The 21164-nt window shown below is 38.8% G+C and overlaps 1 protein-coding gene across 1 annotated transcript in view; it reads left to right on the top strand.

The window, feature by feature from the left end:
- Positions 1–21164, top strand: part of LOC149248355 (flap endonuclease 1-like) — a 236807-nt gene that overhangs the window by 200382 nt on the left and 15261 nt on the right. The window contains 1 exon segment of the mRNA XM_089458406.1: positions 8262–8343. Within this exon segment, the coding sequence (XP_089314532.1) occupies positions 8262–8343 (82 nt within the window).

Consider the following 21164-nt stretch of genomic DNA (forward strand, 5'->3'; position numbering starts at 1 on the left):
TTCCAGGTAAGGATTTGCACTTGAAAATTCCTTATTTGACTGTTGTCCATGAATTAATTTTTTTTATATGTTATAAACTTCTCACTTCTATGATCTACCATCCAGGGAGTCATCATGCCTCCAAAAGCCAGAGATACTGCATGGGCTCATTGTGATATGATTGATGGCAAAATGATCTGCAAATATTGCCAAAAATCCATTCAAGGAGGGGGTATTAACAGGTTCAACCAACACTTGGCTGGGATAGGAGGCCATGTAAAGCCATGTGGAGCACCAAATGAAATAATAGGGCATATTAGGGCAGAATACCTTCAGAAGTTTGAGACTCAAGTCACTGAACCAATAGAGAAGTTTGTGACTGCAAAGTTTGGGAGTCGAGACTCAACCGAGTTTGATCATGATGACTGAGACTCATGAGAAGTTTCAACTTCAAGTGATAATGTTGATCACTATTATAGTATTTACTATTATCATATATGTAGAGTCTAGACTGAAGTCTTGTAGTAGGCCACTGGCCCCATAGTTTGTAGGCTTTGTTTTTGCACTCTAGAGGCCATTTAGAGCCTCATTGCTTATGTATTTTGTCGATGATATGTATTGCACTCGGTGCCATTTTGATATATTCACCTTTACATGGTATATAAATGAGCAATCTTTGCATATTTTGTCTCTATTGGCTTGGAATCATGGTTTTAAATCTTAAAAATAGTTTTTTTTCATTAAAAAATAATTATTTAATGTATTTTTCTAAAACCGGTTCGTTTAGACCAAACCAGTCCCGGTTAGACCGGTTCCGGTCGGTAAACCGGTTCATTAGGTGGACCGGTCCGGTCACCGGTTCCGGTTTTAAAAACATTGGCGATGGCAGACGACATGAAATGGCAGTGGGTGGTGGTGAGACGGCAGGCAATGGCATAGATAGCGATGATAATATACGGTGCAGTAGCACAGTCGGATGACGAAAAAATAAGACGCGGGAGCACAACATTGGATTTGAAATGTGGGGGCACAACAGACAACTAATGACAACTGTGTATGCATAGGGGCGGTGTTTCAAGAGACAATGGATAAGCCACAAATTACGATCTGTTGCTGTACGAACAATGGAGAGAACGAACACTGTGTGGCCAAAAGATCGAAATGGCTCTAATACCAAATGAAACACTTTTAACTTAGCAATTGACAACCATGATATATATATATTTTATTAATAATTGAATAGATGATGTTTACATTTTGTGGGAGGCCCTTGGCTATATACTGCCTTGGGTGCCTCTTGGTGAATCCTTTTGCCTAATAACTTATTGTTAAAATTGGCAACTAGGGCCAAACTCCATGTGAGTCTACTTATTCATGGCAGTTGATATTTTTCTTGGATTCCTCTCATCGAGAGGTGTAGGATTGATCTAAAGATCATCCGATTTCGATAAGTATTCATGGAGATATGAATTTATTTGTGTTATGGGACAATTCGTCAAGGTCAGCCAACAACCAAATTGCCCCCATCTATCCTCAACGTTTTACTATAAAAGGAGGTGGCTTGCAAGTCATTTGTCACTCATCTCATGTGATCTTTTCCTCTCCACTCGTTTGGGTTTTGGTGGAAGGAAAAGTCACTAAGAGTATATGTTGCCCTAATGGATGCCCTAAAGCCTATACGCTATCATGTTATGGAAGCCTAGACTATACGCTATCATGTTATGGAAGCATAGTCTATACGCTGTCATGTTATGGAAGCCTAGCCTATACATTGTCATGTTATGGAAGCTTAGCCTATATGCTATCATGTTATGGAAGCCTAACCTATACGCTGTCATGTTATAGAAGCCTAGCTTATACACTGTTGATAGGAGGCCATTATATGTTGTTAAGAGAAGCTCTCATACACTGTTAAGTGCAGGACTTAGTCACAATCTGCCCTAGTCACAGTCAAACGGGAAGGCTTCTATCCACCGAGAAGAAGAAGCCTTATCAATATATTAAGGCCTGAAAGGACAACCTGGAATTTGGGACAACATAGTGATGTCAAGTGCAGCACTGGAATTTGGGACAACATAGTAATGTCAAGTGAAGCACTGTAATTTGGGACAACATAGTGATGTCAAATGAAACCCTGGAATTTTGGACAGCATAGTGATGTCAAGTGCAGCACTGGAAGATAGGGACAACATAGTGATGTCAAGTGCAACGATGGAATTTGGGACAACATAGTAATATCAAGTGCAGCATTGGAATTTGGGACAACATAGTGATGTCAAGTGCAACATTGGAATTTGGGAGAACATAGTGATGCCAAGTGCAGCACTGGAATTTGGGACAACATGGTGCAACATAGTGCAGCACAATGATGATGGACATGGTGTGATGGTGCAACACAGTGATGATTGACATGGTGTGATGGTGCAACATAGTGATGATGGACATGGTGTGATGGTGCAGCATGGTGCAACACAGTGATGATGGCCATGGTAAGATGGTGCAACATGGTGACAATGAATGCAACCAATTGTTGGATGCAGTATGGTTAATGCAACACACTCTTGGGTGCAACATAGTGATCATGAATGATGCAACATGATGTAATGAAGTGCAGCATGGTGATGGAATCACCTGTGTTTAGATCAGCTACCTCATGTGTTATCTTCTTAGTGAAGATCTCTGCTCTTATTTTGTCAAGTCAAAATGTCCTCACTATCTACAAGGAGTACAACAATCTATCATTGTTGAAGATTGCTGATATACAATTTGCCTCTTCATTAATCATGTTGAAGAGGTTGAGGGAGGTCAAGACTGCTCTTGGGGCCATGGTTATTTATGAGTTTTGGTCTTTTTGGAGAAAGACAGATCAACTAGCCTCTAAAAGATTGAAGGACACAGTGCTAGATGATGCTTGGTGGAAGAGAGTAGATCTAATTATTCAAATCATGGACCCTATCATTTCTTTGTTTCGATTTGCAGATACAGACAAATCCATCCTAGGAGAGGTTTATGAGGGATGGGATTCCATGATTGAGTCTGTGAGGAGCATTATTCTACAGAGTGAGTGCCCTGAGTATGAGACATCACCAGAGGCCTTCTGTGGTACTATATAGGATATTCTTGTCAGCAGATGGGACAAGAATTGCACACCTTTACATTGTTTGGTTCACTCATTGAACCCAAAATACTACAGCCATGAGTGGCTGAATGGTGGACCTTCTCGCAGATTCCCTCCTCACATGGATGGTGAAATCTCACAGGGGAGGAAAGATGCATTCAGGTAGGTTTTTCAGGATAGAGCATTGCTTGATGAGGTGGAGGATGCCTTTGCAGAGTTTTCCACTGGCACTGGTCGATTTGCAGGATATGATGTGATTAGAGACAGGGGGGCTAAGAAGCCCTATTCTTGGTGGGCAAATCATGGGGCAACAAGCCCTCCTCTTCAATAGTTAGTCATGAGGCTCCTCTCTCAGGTGACTTCATCCTCTTGTTGCGAGAGGAATTGGAGCACATATGGGAATTTGTATAGTGTGAAGAAGAGCAGGCTTGAGCAGTCCAGGGCAGAGACAATGGTGTATGTGCACACCAACCTTCGTCTTATTTATAGGCAGAGGGAAGAGTGGTTGAAGGGAAAGACAAATATGTGGGATGTCTTTCTTGATGATATGGGTCTAGACAACAGTGTTGAGTTGGCATTGGCCAAAATGGATCTCAATGATCTAGTGCTAGAGCTTGTTAGATTTGATGACGGTGATATTGTAGAGGGGTCATCCTCCACACCAGCAGATGCAGAGGTGACTATGGATATAGGGGAGGAGGAGGATGTAGAGGAGAGCAGTGGTGACCATGATGATGAAGATAGTGACCATGATAGTGAAGATAGTGGCTACCTACTACCTTGAGGCTTGTATACCTGTACTTGTTTTGTATTTTGTATTTTTATTTTCCATTGGCATTGCACTACCTATGTAACACATTTTGATTTTGATGACTTAATGAGAAAACTACAGCTGTCAATGTATTTATCTTACTATCTTGTCTTTCTCCTATTGGATCATTGATGAATTGAATATGTATTATGATTTATGATTTATGAATTTAGAATTTATGATTCTTTGATTTGTCATTTATGTGACATGTATTTGAATTTTGTATGTACTATGCATGCTATAATGTTACTTACTTTGTAAAGTAAAACTTACATCTAGATGAAGATCTATGTTTGAAATCAATGAATTTGTATCATTAATGAGAATTTGTGTAAGAAATATCTAATATCTAATATATATATATATATATATATATATATATATATATATATATATATATATATGTATATGTATGTATGTATATATATATATATATATATATATATATATATACATATATCTACATATATACACACACACACATATATATATATATATATATATTTAATAAAATAATATATAATGAATCCTAACGTGTCCTGTTCCGAGGGGTCAACGTGTTCGAATCCGACACTCGAATTCCCCCTATTCTACGAATCTCGAATCCTCGTGTCAGGTTACTTAGATATGTACTATCGCTCTCTCTGCTGAACTATGGAAGAACATAAGAAGAATTCATCAAGTGTTTCCCCACGTTGGGGTTTGTCCCTGGCTAGCGCCACATCTTGTGTCCTCTTGTCTTGGCTTGTCTTCTGCGATTTATGTTTATGTTCTATCTGCATTTTACTATCATGCTAAATGTGATTGCTAATCTAGAATTGATATTGAGCTAATATAAAAATTGAAGTAAATTTGCTATCAGCATAGAACATACCTAAAATTAACATGGTATCAGAGCTGAGGTGAAGACAAAACCCAAGCAAGAGTGAAAGAGCAATCACCGAAGACAATTGGACAAGGTCAAAGGCCACTTCAAATTCACTAAGGGTGAAGTCAAAGCAGAGAATATTATCCGAGTGGCGCGACGGAAGCATCTGATGGCCTACCTAAAGATCACTTCAATGGGAAGTCCGGATCTAAGAGTGGAAGGAAAGGCAGATGCCTTGCTTGCAGTGAGTTTGGCCATTATGCGAGGGAGTGTTTGAATAGAAGGGACACATCACTTGATGATGATAGTAATCATTCTAGGGGCATCTTCTATGATGAAAGGAATCACAGGTACCACAACAAAGGAAAAAAGGAATGCAGTTCATCAAAGAAATGGCTGACTCTTCAAAGAAATGAAGGAACTCCAGGTATGAAGAATCAAATGTTGTTTCTGATAAGCTAAAGGAGAATTATCTTATATTGGCTCTCTCCACTACTTCTCCTCCAGACTCTTTGGGAATCTGGCTTATTGATTGTAGTGCTTCAAGGCACTTCATCGAATAGAAGGAAGCTCTCTCTAATTTGGTAGAGATGGAAACAATCGTGGGGATTATACTTGGAGTCAATTCCACCTATCCCGTAAAGGGTGTAGGGAATGTTGCCCCTCAATTGAATGAAGGTAACACGATTCATTTACAAGAAGTTCTTTATGTAGTTGATCTCAGAGGAACCTGGTGTCCATTTTGGCAATGGAAGTCAAAGGTTTCAAGGTGGCATTCATCGATGGAAAGGTATGTGTTTGAAAAAGGAATTTTTCAAGATGCTTTTACTCACGAGTTTAGGGTTAGCAATTTGTATGAAGTTGCAGGAAGTCCATTGGGGACCATGTCATGTGACACATCTCTTCAATGGCACCAGAGGTTTGCCCCTTTTCATTATAAGGCCCTACTTGATGTGAGTTAGATTGTGAAAAGGATGCTTGAATTCAAGAAGAGCATGGAGTTACATGTCCGAGATGTACCGAAGGAAAACTTACAAGGGGACCATTCCCCTCATGTAGCAAGTCCACAGATTTGAAACAACCAGAGGAGTTTGAGATTCATGATCAAGAATCTGATGTATGTAGGTGGAAGAAAGCCCTCTGTGGCTTGAAGCAAACACCTCGGGCTTGGTATGAAAGGATAAACAACTATTTGATGAAGTTGAGATTCACTAGCAGTAAAGTTGATCCAAACCATTGTTTGAAGGTTGTGGATGATAGACCTATCATACTGGCACCTTATGAGGACGTCCTCTTTCTGGCAGGTGCAGACCCTCTCATTTTCAAAAGTAAGAGGGAGATGGATTCCGGATTTGGAATGGCGAACTGCAAGCTCGTGTCTACCTCGATGCAACATAACTTTAAGAAGTTATGCGGTAGTGATTCCAGTCCTGATTTGGGAAATGCCTTTGAGTTTCATAAACTCATACCAGCATTGATGTTCTTGGTGAACTCTTGTCCGGATATATGTTTTGCAATTAGCATGATGAGCTTATATATGGTTGAACATCATTGGATTGGTGCCAAGAATCATTTGAGATATCTTCAGGGCACAATCTCTCATGGATTGAGATACATTGCCGGAAATGAGAAGCTGCATGATTATTTCGACGCTGATTAGGCAGGCAGTGTGGAGGATCGCAAGAGAACTTCTGGGTGCTGGTTCTCTTTGGGTTCTGCTACGATATCCTGGATGAGCAGGAAGCAGAAGTCGGTTGCTTTGAGCAGTGCTGAGGCCAAATACATAGCTATGACTATGATCTCGTGTGAAGCTGCCTGGTTTAGGAAGCTCTTCAGTGAGTTATTTGGACACATGTTGGATGCCACCATGATCGTCTGTGACAACCAGAGGGGGATTCATTGTTGAGGAATCCCATATTCTATCATTGCTCCAAGCATATAGACATCAGTTACCACTTTATCTGGGATATGGTACATTGATGAGTTGTTTGCTTCCTTATCATTTGAGGGATTATGTGATTTTTTACAGCATTCAATATGACCCTGCTAGCCTTCACATCCTTCAGATTGTGTTTGGTTGCTTGTGTAGGATCTGAAAGAACTTGGATCTCTTTTTTCGGCAAATTTCCATAGGCTATTTTCTATCAAAACAATGGTGTTATCTCCTTCCATGGACTGAAGTTAGCAGCCCCTCCAATCTGTCTTCAAATCTCAGACTTGATGATGTCAGCTTACCAGATCAATTTCAGCTACAAAGCCCTTGTGGCAAAATAAAAATTCTGCTGCAGAAAAATAAAAGCATTGTTGTTTAAAATCTCTGTCCACTAATTTTCTTTCACAGAATTTGCTGAATGTTTTGCTACCATGTTAATTTTTTAAGTGCCAATCAGATTTACTGTCTCATGTAATTATTTTAAAATTTATGGTCAGAAATTTTCTTTTACCAGTAAATAATTTTATGGTCAGAAATTTTCTTTCACCAGTAAATAATTTTATGTTGTAGATTTTAACTTCTGAAAATTACAAGCAAGAATATTTGGCACATTTAACAGCAATTTTGCAGCAGAAACAAAACAGAAAATAATCCAGAAAATCAGAGAGAATAACAACACAATTTTACTCTCCAACTTCTCCAATTAACTTAGAGAAATAATTGGGCTCCCTCACAGAGAAAATGGCTCACATATAGTACAAGAATTTACAACAAAGCCTGAAGAACTTTCTAACAAAAATTCCAGCCTCCCAATCACCTCTGCGGCCCTTCGTCAGCTTTTTGTGCATCCCATGTGTGGCACGATCTGCTAGCTGCTTCACATGTGTGGCGCCCTTAGCTGGATTACCCTCCTGGATTCACAAGTGTGGGTTCCCTGCTAGTTTTCTTGCTGCTGAAAATTTTATCTTGCTGTCATTTCTCCTTTTCTCAGCCTTGTGACTCGCTCACATAAAATTTACAATTCAGAAAATCTCTCTGAATTTTCTCATTCACTTGAGTAGCTGCAATATGCAATGTGTCTTCATCCTCTCCCTTAGGTTCCTTTTATAATTCTCAAGGCCAAATCCCTAATCTCCAAAGTGATTTGAGGGTTAGGATTAAATCCTAGCTCACTTAGATCAATGTTGGAGATTAGATTTAAGACACTTAAATAATTAAATATTTATCTTTAGGAAGGATATTATATTAGTTGCTCCTCTTGAACAACCACCCAAAGACTTCCCTTCCACATTTCAAGACACCAATCCTATGTGGAAGACCTTCCGATGCTACAAAACTCAACAAAAACCTTGTAAATGTTGTTATTTGTAGGGTAGTTGCCAGTAAAATTGCCAATTGTTTTGAACATTTTGTTGTGCATTCACCAGAAGTTTAGTTTACTTTGCCTTTTTGTCTTCATTTGATATCTTTTATATTTTATATTGACAACTTGGGATATTGTCCAGCTGTTAAATGCTAGTCTTGAGATTCATTTCACCCTGTTGTGTTTTAGGTATTGGAGCACAAACAGCGTTGAAGCTTATTCGTCAACATGGTTCCATAGAAAACATCTTGGAAAATTTGAACAAGGATCGGTATGTATATCTTTTTGATGATACCTTTTTAATGTGTATCGACTAGTTAGTATACTTGGAAGTATGATTTTGGTGTCATCTAGTAGGAGTAACATACACTGCTTATGCACTAGGTCATGTCTTTTTTAAATTGCTCCTTATTCTTGAGATTTATACTGTAGCCACCTTCAAATTTGAAGAAGTATTACATATGTAATCTGTAGAAAGGTGTAGTATGAAAATGTCATACCTTCTAATTATGTAGTTAAAAGTATTGAATGCACTGCTGTTATGTTTAGAACATTCATTGCTAGGGTGTAGAGTGTATGAGGTCTAGCCACTAGACTCCACAGACTCAGGAGACACAGGGTTTATGTGACTCTACACCCTAGATGGGTTCATTTGACCCAGACCTGGTGGCTTAGTCAGGGAGAGTGGTTGACCCACTCAAAACTGCCAAAAAAATCTTAGAAGTGGCTGAGTTTCGGCATGAGCCAACGAGTCAACATAAAACTGCCGAATCATATGATTTCAGATTTGACTCTTTCAGCTGGCTTGAGACTGGACAGTTTACTGTTTAAGAACCTTTGTTCATTTTGATTCATGAATCGTAATTCCATGCCATGGTTCATGGCAATTTTGAATCGTGATGGATGAATGATGATATGATCTTTGATTGTACGATATACCTGGTTGTGCTTGGATATGTTATTTTTGCATTAAATTCTGTGTATTGGCATCATATTGAGTGTTGACTCATGAGTTTTTGCCAAGTCCCAAGTCAAGTTTGAATCTTCAGCCAAAACAAGTCTGCTGATGTAGATGTGAGGATTGTTCTGGTGTTGATATGACTACAGTGTAAACAGGGAATGACTATTTATGTTAATGTTAACTGCAAGTGGTTGAAACCAGAGAATACTCGTTTACATTAGTGAGGATTAGTCCTATTCTACATGGATGTTTGCGTTGAGAGAAAACACATGAATTTGGGTGGTCCTCAATGATCAAAGAAATGATATGTAATTACTAATTGTTATAATACAAATATAAAGGCTGCAAAGCAATGATATGTAATTACTAATTGTTATAATACAAATATAAAGGTTGCAAAACCTCCGCCCCTCTAATTTATTTACCAGTTCCAATATGGCAACGTGTATAAGATCCTTCTGGCAATTATTTGCCAAAGGTCTAGACATGTTTGCATGTGGGTCTGTATAAAATATGAGGTGTGAGGTCTAAGATACTTTTGCAGGTACATGAATATACGTTGTATACTTGCTGCTATGTGAATTCCACTATGAACTACCGATTATCTAATAATGCCCCACAAATTGCCAAGGGATGTACATAATATTAGCATAACCGTACAAGGAACATATATTCTAAGGTAAATAGAAGTGTGACCAGCAATTAGCTCTATAACAGTAGCACCATTCTGGATGTTTTGTGGTATCAGACAGAGAGGTTCCTGCATTTGTAGCTTGAATAGCACATTAAATTATCTGAGCAAATGCATTTTCTCTCTTGTGACCCTGTTAATGACTTTCATTTTTTCAAATGTTTAGTGCTAGGCATTCTTTTGCCATTTAATCTTCTATTGAATCAGCATGGTCTCCTTGGAAGAATATTGATCAGAGAGTGAGTTCTATTATTAGATTAGACTACAAATCTCCTATGATTATAAATATTTTACATGTTACTTGAAAATTGATTATAGCCGTATGCATTCTATTATGGTATCTAAATTTTGTGAGTGAGAGCTATTTGCAAATGGCCATAGTGAGTTGCATCGTGCATGTGCTGATTTATAAGTAAATACTTTTATGTGATTTATTTTTCTTTTTAGCAAAGCTTTTAAACTGAATTATATGATTATAAATTATAAATTTGAGTCCATTAAATCAAAGTTTTAGATTGCTAAGAAACGATAGGCACTGGGATATGACATTAAACAAACAATAAAGATTTGTAGTAAGAGAGCCAAGTAGGTTTAGTGAGAACCTTCATTTTTAGAGATGCTCTTTTTGTTAATTGACACTAAATATTGGGATGTTCTTCAAATAGCTCACGTCTGGAGATGATTTTATTCATCTAGTTCACGTCTCTAGACAGTTTCCCAAATGTGAGAAATTATCATCCTGACTGTAGTAGTGTTATTATGTTAATCACTATCTGCATAAGTTGATACAATCAGAATAACACACAAAGCAACTGCACAAGAGACGGCAGATGTGGGTGGCTTGAAGCAACCACTGTAGAGAGGCTTGACCCAGGTTTTGCCTGTAGTACAAGTGAAAATGTGTACAAGGCATGCATTTATATTAGCACAGTATATGATTTACGTGTGTGAGGGTTGGGCTGGCTTAGTATCCTTATCAGCCATCCATGGTTCCATGTGGACCCAATAGCCCCGATCTCTGGAGCGACAGATTCTAGTAATGTCCATGCTCTAACATCCCCTCAATGTTTTTGGGGTGAGTGCATGCCAAATAAATATTACAGCACAACAATAATTCTAAGATGCAAACTGTCTCTAAATCTTAAAATCCTGTTTCAGCCAAAGGTTGTTGTTGGTCTCATTTCTGTCAAAGCCTGCCATGGGTGTTTTTCCACCCAACCGGTCCTTTTCATGAATCGCCCTTTTGCTAGATTGCACAATGCAAAAAAGGAGTAGGTTGCATTACACTATATGCTAACTTTTCTCTTCCGGCTATCATGAGTTCATGTACAATGCATATCCCACACATGCCCTCTGTTAGACCTCTTTTCCTCTACACATGCATTGTTCTGTCTTGATCAACTTTTGAAGCTGAAACGGAACCAACATGAATCCACAACAATATGTCCAAATAACAGTAAGGCTAAAGTTCATAATTCAGTTATTGTCATCAGATGAGTATTTTTCGCACAATCTGCAAATCTAAATTGAAATTTACAAGCTTATCAAATAATAAATTTTCATTGGCCACCTGCTCTCTCAGTTATTCTTGAACTGGTGTATATTTCTGTGGTGGACTTGGTACTCACCATAATGGGTAACTCCATAGGAGAAAACTTTTCTCCTACATTTGATAGCCAGCCAATCAGCTAGACAGCCAGCAGCCCCCGCCAGTCACCATTAGTGGATGATATGCCATTATCTTCGCCACTTGCATCAGCCATGTGCTTCTCACCCATTCTGCATTAGCACTTGGACGAAGGTGGGCTGCCATTCAAAAGGTAGTTTGATCATTTTGCAATCGGTGCTGATACTTGTTTGTTTTGGGCATTTAGTATGGATTATGGGCTGAGTCACCGGATTCGTCCTAAACCCCCTACGAATCCCGAATCCAGCGAATCCGACACGATTCGGTCCGGATTCGTGTCCAAATCATATGACACGTCGAATCCAAGGTCGTGTCACGATTTTCAAAAGCGTGTCGCGAATTTGGGAAACGTGTCTTGTTTAATGTTAAATTCTTAAAGTAAAAGCGATTACTTAAATTTTTAACATTACCATGAAATGACTTAGGATGTTTGAGAGTGGTTCCGGCCTCATTGGATTTCATATGGAGAAAGTAGAATTTTAGATTTCATTCAAAATCCAGCAGACTTATCAGTTTTTCAGGATTTTAGGATTGGGAGATTGCAATGTTTCCATTGAATTTTGTCATGTATTAGGGTATGGAACTCGTATTTAATCAAGAGCACCAATCCCTCTATGTACCTTGATGTTAGTGACATTGGTTGTCGAACTCCTGTATCATGACCCTCTTAAAAATGTACGCATCACTCAAACAAAATCTTGACTTGACATGTTATCCTTGTTCTATCTTATGTTAATGCTTAAAGGGTGATATTAATGACAAAGATCCCTATACAGATACAGAGGTAATGACAACGATACCTCTGGATATTAACGCTTAGAGGGTGATATTAATGACAAAGATCCTGATTTTCCAACAAGACTAAAAAATTAGACATTTCTCGTGGTGGCAAGAGGGCCAAGCATAAGAAATAGATAATAGATTGACATGTATTTGAATTTTGTATGTACTATGCATGCTAATAGCTATAGATGAAGATCTATGTTTGAAATCAATAAATTTGTATCATTAATTAAAATTTGTGTAAGAAATATGATAATATCTAATTTTTATTATATATATATATATATATATATATTTTTAATAAAATAATATATAACGTGTCCTAACGTGTCCTGTTCTGGGGGGTCAGCGTGTCCGAATCCGACACCACGAATCTCGAATCCTACGTGTCCCGAATTCCCGTGTCAGGTGACTTAGATTATGGGGTGATCTGCGACACTGACAGAGCTTGACCGTGCTCTTGTTCTCTCACCTTACTTGGGGGGTTAATCTTTGATCCTAGTCCAATAGGACCTCCCTTAAGGCCCTTTGGGTACAGAAGGGGCATTACTTGGGAATCCCTAATTGAGATAGTGTAGTTCCATTTTCTTGTATGTCATCATTAACACTTTCCATCTTACATTACAAGCCCATATCTCATCTCCACTCTTCGAGTTCAACTTGCCATTTGTTCTTTAGGGATTTGGCTCTCATATGTTTACATACTTTGAGTAGGGCTGAGAAACTTAGCCATGGGAGATTGATGTAGCTAAAAGAAACATAAAGAGCATATCGTGGCCACAAGAAAACAAAGAAAATTTAAAATGCAAAAGATGGCCAAGGACATAGAGATTGACACATGGGCAAAAGCCTAACATGAGCTCTACCTCACTCATATGGCCATCACTTGGTTCTTGAGAACATGTTGCTCCATTACATCAAAGAAGAAACCCTTGCTTGTCCCAACCCTGATGAGTGATAAACTGACTCATCTTAAAGGCGAAATGAAATTGTTACATCATACAATGCAAGCTCTAACACTTGTGCTATAAGCAATAATACAAGGAAAAACTCAAGAAGAAGTAAAAGGTGCAAAAGAGGACTGGAAAAATTAAGGCCGAGTTGGTAACTCATACATCGACGAATGCTCCCTCCTGACATCTATACACTCATGATGTGGACAAGTCCATTAGTTGGTCCCTTTGACCATGGCACTTGGCCATGAAATCTTCTCCTCTCCATTATTGTTATTATTATTCACTAACAACCATCAATTGAAGGGTGGATCAGGGAACTGTTTCTTCCCCTTAACGGCTACAAGCACCTAATAGGGTTGACCTTTAGCCACCACTAATTAGGGAGAAAACATCTTTGTGATATCATGGTCCTGAATTTGGAAGGGGATTCTTATTTGAAGTATTGAATTGCCCTTGACATTCAAGTTTGGTTCATTTAGACGCATTATTGATCATGGTCCCTAATGATTGGTTACTTTTGCCAGAATTCATGTTGTTCTTGTCAGGTGGCTTAGTAGCCCAAGTGTTGGGCACCTTTTCCACTGTTACTCAAGCCCTTCAGGGGAGTACATTGGCACAAACAAGTGAAGCATTGAGAGTCAGGGGCCTCCTAACAACGTCATTGGATGACTCATGCCCTAGAGCACCTCCAACACTTAGGAAGTTGGTCGACTTTGACCTAGATTTGAGGATTCTTCAGGATGACACAACTGGACACAACATGCCCCTAGACTAGCCTTGATACAACTTGATGGGCAAAAATTGATTTAGAGCCTAAAGGAGAATGGTTTCACATTGAGAGACTAGGGAGGGCTTGTTGCACCTAAGAACCCCCTTATTGAGCAGTTGGAGACCCATGGAGACCACTTTGTGGCACCCCTGTTGGATCTTGGGACCCCACAGGAGGTAATGAGGTGAATTTGTGGGCCAACCTTCAATTCATGGACTTCACAGGTATCTACACCTTCTTGGACACCTCATCACGCCAGGACATAGCAACCAATGGCTTGAGAGATCAGGATAGGTTGGATGTGGCATCCAACTACGTCATTTGGAAGGCAAGGATGTCATTCCTTCTAGATGAGCATGCTCTCAAGACATATGTCGACAATGTGGTGGTTGTACTTGCAGATGCAAATCTGTTGAAGAAGTACAAGGTAGAAATGGCGAAGGCAAAGAGAATGTTCCTCGACGGAGTGAAGGATCATGTAGCCTGTCACATTGCTAGCAGAGGGATTGTTAAGGAGATGTGGAATGCGTTCTCTACATTGTATCAGGGATCTTCCAAGTAGCGGAAGATGCACCTTGAGCAGAAATTGAGATTTGCTCAATTGTAGGAGGGGGAGAGTGTGTATCCATTCCTCACGAAGCTTCAAGAGACCTGAGATGAGTTATGAGCTGTGGGGTCTACACCTCAAGATTCCTAGCTGGTTAGATTGGCCCTCAATTTTGTCTCAGATGAGTGGCAAGTCTTTGTCCAGAGTATCTTGGGCAGGGGACTTTACCAAATTAGGATGAGATGTGGGCAGCTCTCAAGCAAGATGAGTTGAGGAGAGACTTGGTCAAGTGTAAGCTTGACAGAAGCAGCAGCAGTGGGTCGAAGCCCAAGGAGGAGGATGAGAATGAAGCCCTTGCATCGAAGGGGCAGTAAGAGTAGTAGAGGCGGAAGAAGGGCATCTCGAAGATAAAGTGCTTCAGGTGTGGTGAGATGGGTCACTATGCAAATACAATGTCCTCTCAGAAAGAAGGACAAAGATGAGAAGCACGATTCGAAGTCTGCACCTGCGAAGATCGAGGGGGAGTTCGCCATGACAGTGAAGATACCTCCAGGAGGGAGGTGGGTTGATTTAGAGTTGTAGTTTGAAAGAGCTACAGATGGGCAGGATCCTTGAGGAAACCACCTCTCGAATCAATACCTTGCTACAGGAGCCCAGTTTTGTGGTAATAGGATGGACTACTGTTAGATGGTGCCGAGGAGTGTCGGAGAGATAGTTGCAATGGCTAGGAGCGCCAGAGACTGAGCAACGCAGAGAAAAGTTGGCAGCAGTGCAGATGGCACAGAGCATAGGTCAGCAACAATGCAAAAGATTTAGAGGGTCAGCACAGAGACTAGCAGCAGTTAGGCTCCAACATTCACATGGTATCATACTAAACAGTGTTGCGGGGGAGCGCCCCCCCCCCCCCCCCCCCTCGCTCCCGCTCCCGATCCGCTCTCCGGGCGGGAGCGGGTCGGGAGCGCGCTCCCGAAATCGCTCCCGATTTCGGGAGCGCGCTCCCTAAAAAAAAATTCGCTCCCTGCCTTTTCGGGAGCGTTTTGCCTTTTTTGCATTTTTTTTTTTGTAGTAATGTTCGAAATGCAATTTTTTTTTAAAGAAACAAATAGTTTTTGAGTGGGGCAACTTAATGATCAAGTCTAGGCCCTAGTATTGATATGCTATTCATGGTAATGTTAAATTCTTAAAGTAAAAGTGACATTTTCTTTAATTTTCATTTTCATCCTTTTACTTAAATTTTTAACATTACCATGAAATGACTCAGGATGTTTGAGAGTGGTTTCGTCCTCATTGGATTTCATATGGAGAAAGTAGAATTTTAGATTTCATTCAAAATCCAGCAGACTTATCAGTTTTTCAGGATTTCAGGATTGGGGGATTGCAATGTTTCCATTGAATTTTGTCATGTATTAGGGTATGGAACTCATATTTAATCAAGAGTACCAATCCCTCTATGTACCTTGATGTTAGTGACATTGGTTGTCGAACTCCTCTATCATGACCCTTCTAAAAATGTACGCATCACTCAAACAAAATCTTGACTTGACATGCTATGCTTTTTCTATCTTATGTTAATGCTTAGAGGGTGATATTAATGACAAAGATCCCTATACAGATACAAAGGTAATGACAAAGATACCTCTGGATATTAATGCTTGGAGGGTGATATTAATAACAAAGATCCTGATTTTGCAACAAGACTAAAAAATTAGACATTTCTCGTGGTGGCAAGAGGCCCAAGCATAAGAAATAGATAATAGATTTACTTCTCTTCTCTAGTTTCTAGTAGCTTTTATAACTATTGACTCTTTCATATTTATTATGATATTTTTTTAAACAATATATGACAATTTAAGTTTGAAGTTGGCAATTATAACTCATTAGTAATGAATTATGAATATGATGCTTCATGAAAGTTGAAAGTTGTTTCATTTCGTTTCATTTTATAACATTTCATTTCATGTTAGATATTATTTGTTGTAATGGTTACACTTAGCTTACAAGTACAACTTTGGTGATCAATGATGATAAATGTTATATATTGAATTTTGAAAGCTTGAAACTTTAAGATTGATGAATCATGAGACTCAATATGGTGTATGTTACTATGTTACTAACTTGCGGACGTGGTTGATGAAGATTATAACTTCTAGATGATTGTTGTTATATGGTTCAATCTATGCTTTTTTATGTTTTTTATATCTAATTCATCATTCTACATGTTTTTGTTGACATATATGTATCAAAAATTAAAAAATATAAAAAATATATATATTTTTAAAAAATCGCTCCGGGATTCGCTCCCAAACCGGGAGCTTCTGAAAATGGTCGCTCCCGCTCCCGCTTCCGCTCCCGCTCCCCGCTTCCGCTCCCGCTCCCAAGTAACACTGATACTAAACATAGTTAGTTCTGTAATTTGGGATGTTTTTCTGTTGTTGATGCAGTAGCAGCAGTAGTTTGCAGTGCAGGGGCAGTTGGCAGTGGTAGTGCTAGCAGCAACACGGATGCAAAAACATAGAGGGAGTTGCAGTAAGGATGCAGTGTTGATAGTGGCATGGTCATCTGCAGTACAGATGCATCGTTTGCGCAATGGTTGGTGGATAACATGTCAGACATCAACAACACAAAGGGAGATGTTACATAACAGAGTGATGCTTCAGTCAGTTGCATTGCTAGAGCACATTCCTCGCTAAGAGGGAGTGTTGATTTCTAGTAGCATCAGATGTGCTCTAAGTCTCAAATTTTGCAGGAGGCTTGGGCACATGGATTCCAAAGAACCCAGAAAGCATTTTGGGAAATTCCACCTAGAAGCAGTTTTATTAAAATAATTGATTATTTTTAATGGGACCCTAAGTCTGAACTTAGAAAAGTAAAATAAATAATGGGTATTAATCTAATCGTGGGTGTAACTTCTAGAAGAAGACGAGGATCAAGCATAAATGATCTTAACCATTGATTAGCTTCTAATTTGGGCCATTGAATGTCAATGAGGAGATTATTTAAGGAGGCTTAAGGGTCATTTGGAAAACACACAAAGAGTTTAGAAGTTCGATTTTCTAAAGCAAAGCAACTGCCGGGAGAATTTCGATAGAAAGCTTTTGTAGAGAGGGGTAGAGGGAGTTTTGGCTGGAGGATTTTCTCTGGAGCCAAGAATACTTAGTAGAGAGGAAGAGAGACACATAGAGGAGGCAGTGTAGAGGGTAGAGAGGGTGACGCAGAGCCAGGAAGGGCTCATGCAAGCCCCACGTAGAGCATCGCAACAACTTCTAGCGCAGAGGTTCGAATTTGCTGAGGGAGTTGACGTTTTTGAGTCGGGAGGGCTGGAAAAGGCTTCTGAAGGCAGATCGATTCTTAGTTGAATTGATGCAATGACTTAGAGGCTAACACAGGACCCATGTAGGGGCAACGCAGAAGTAGCCTGGGAACTCACAGTTCAGCTGTCGGATTAGTCGAGACTTGCAGTGTAGAGTGAGGTAAACTCACTAGTTTCTTCTGCTAAGTGATTTTCTCTGTAATTGGATTGCCGAAAGGGCATCCGATAGTTGTATTCAGAAATACTTCAACTTAATAATTAAACCCTCAAATTTGCTGCATCGATTTTCTTGCATTGGGTTTTTTCGGGGACATTTGTCCAAAAACAACTGTGTCTCTTGTGTGTATTTTTCTCTATTGTTCAGTTTCTCGTTTTGGTATATAATTTAATTGGTGTAGGGTGCAGTGTATGTATTTCGATGTTTGCCGTAGGAAACTGCAAATAACTTGTTCATGCAAATCTAACAAGTAGAAGAAATATCATTAGTGCTGTAGTAGGAATTCTCGGGTTCAAGGATTTTTCACAAAATCATATTAGAGCTTGAAGCAGAAACAGAAACAAGAACCCGACAGTTACAAAATTGATCAATTCCAGAGTATCTCAGTAAGTGGAAGAACTTAGCCGCTGAAGATTCCACATGGAAGGATGAGAATCTTATACAGAAACATCCATAACCACTCAATCATTGAGGACAACACTTTTTTTGAAGGAGAATGGTATGTTAGGTCCTTATAATACTAGTGTAGCCCCCTTATTTATTGTGATTGTTATTGTAGCCCCTTATTGTTATTGTTGTGCCCCATAGAAGCCCAATATTGTTATTGTTGTGTCCCTTAGAAGCCCACTAATGTTATTGTTGTGCCTTTACATTATTATTGTTATGTAGGCTCTGATTATATTGTGACCCTTTAGACTCCTATATATACCAAGGAGGTCTTGTCATTTGAATCATCCAAGCATTGTTCATTTATGTGATGTAAAGGAGGTGGTTGTTAAAATTTGGTAGCTCAGGGATGAATTTTTCCTAGAAGAAATCATATCTTTCAGTTTTGTTTGAACCACCAATAATAAAATTTCATTCCTGACAATTCTAAAATGACTTTTCAAAAATAGTAAGTCACATCTCAATTTGGAAGTGACTTTCGAAAAATAGAAAGTAATGTCTAAATGATCAAGAATGAACTTGACATATGGAATCCACTTTAAAATCAAATCAATCATGATTATACAAGTCGAGAAATAATATTTTTATCCTTACTAGTATATTATTATTATTATGATACTATTTTTATAAAATAGTCTAAAGTCATTTACCTTTAATGAAGTAATAAAAGTGAATTCTCTCAGGGAATAAGTAAATTAAATTGAGAATTTCTTACTCTGAAAATCTAAGCTCTCTCTTGGAATAAAATAGTAACTCCACACTTAAGAGAATCTAACTCTCCCTCTCTAATTCAATATATGGCAAAAGTGTAACTCCCCTTCATTAAATGCACTTGTAACTCCCTCATTTAATTCAATTTGTAACCCTCACGAAATATTCTCTTGTCTAAGTGTACTCTCTCTCCCCCTGATTCGAATTGTAACTCCTCAAGACAAGTGTACCTCTCTCTCTATTCTTGGGATGAGTTACACTTCTCTTTAAATAACTCTTCGCTCATGGAATTCGATTCTCCTATTATTGGCTCAAGACATGAATTCATTTTGTAACTCCTCTTTGTTCTCATCTATTTAAGCAAGAACAAGTGGGAGTTGAGAGTAACATGTTCAGTGTGAAGAAGGAGAGCAAGTGTTGAGTGTGTAAAAGAAGTGTGAGGGCTAGTGAAGAGCAAGAGCAAGGGAAGAGCTAGAGCAAGTGTGAAGGACATGGTATGATCAAGAGAAGGAGGAGATGTTCAAGCAAAGAGCAAGTGCACTTCAGCTGCAAATTGATCAGACATTGGTGACTTTATTCATTCTCATTCTCTCTCTTTGCACTCTACTGAACAATTGAAGAAATCCAATAGAAGAATCATTTAGGTTTACCCCCTTGAAGGGTTTTGCCTTTGTCATTGGACCAAATCTTAGTGTCTCATATTTGTGCTTGGTTGTTTTCATATGATCCTTAAGTTGATGCTCTATCTACAATTGCTGATTTGAAAAGTTTTGAAGAAGAAATCTGCATTTTAAGTAATTGTAACAACATAGAACATTCATTTTTTGCAAAGTACATTCAACTTTCTACAAAGTACATTCAGTTCCATTCTATTTGTTACAAAATACATTTAATTGTCTGCATAAAACTTGCAAGTTTCTACAGAAAAAAATAAATTTAAAATTTTGCATAGAACTCTCAAATTTTAACAGTTGTCCCCTCGAAGAGAAGAATTTTCAAGTCGTTGATATATCTTTTGTTTTGTTTTGTGATCTGGTTGCATAACAATTTCTTCTAGTTGAATTTTCAAGGAGATGAATTATTGCTCTTGTTCTTTTTGTTTTTTGGTCAACTTCTGCTTCATCAGTATTATGACTCCTCTTCAAAGATTTGTAACTGCTCTTTAAGCCTTGTATTTTCTTTTCTCAGCTTGACTATTTGTTCTTGAGCAGCCACAAATTTTTCCTCAAAATCAATGGTGTAACCTTCTTCTAGATCTGACTGTCTCTTCTTATTGTCTTCTTCTTCTTTAAAAGGTTCTGTATTCATGACTATGGAGGAGACTTCTTTCGGGGGTTTGGAGTCACACCTTCTTGACTTTGCCATCTGTGTTTCTGAGGTCTACCTTCCAATTGTTAGGTTGTGTCTAAAGGAACCTGTCGTGATACCAATTGCTAAGAACACGACCTGGGGGGGGTGAACCAATATTTCATTACATTTAACAATTTATAGCTTTTAAAACATTTGATGCACATAAATCAAGAAACACAACTAAGCACTCATACAATTTTTCTTTTTAAATGTTTTGTAAACTTCCTTGTACAAAGTAAGCACCAACTTACAACTTTTGTAGGCACCAACCTACAGGAGATTTCAATCCCCTAGATGAGCACCAACTCATTGATTTTGTAGGCACCAACCTAGAGGAGATTTCAATCCACTAGATGAGCACCAACTCATCGATTTCGTAGGCACCAACCTAGAGGAGATTTCAATTCCCTAGATGAGAACCAACTCATCGATCTCGTAGGCACCAACCTATAGAAGACTCTAATCCCCTCAGCGGAGCACCAACTCAGCAATTTGTGGGCACAAACTTACTTTTTCAAGATACTTGACAACCTCTCGTGGTTCACAAAAATTACCTTTGTTCAATAGGAGTGTTCACCCAACCATTCCACTCATAGGCTTGCACCTTCAACCCTGGTCGTAGCCACTTGTCCTTCCTATACTCTTTCTCTACTCTTTAATTTG

This window comes from Pinus tabuliformis, chromosome 7, assembly GCF_031772625.1.
Source record: "Pinus tabuliformis cultivar Carrire ecotype Pingquan chromosome 7, CPIR1, whole genome shotgun sequence".
Taxonomy (NCBI): Eukaryota; Viridiplantae; Streptophyta; class Pinopsida; order Pinales; family Pinaceae; genus Pinus; species Pinus tabuliformis.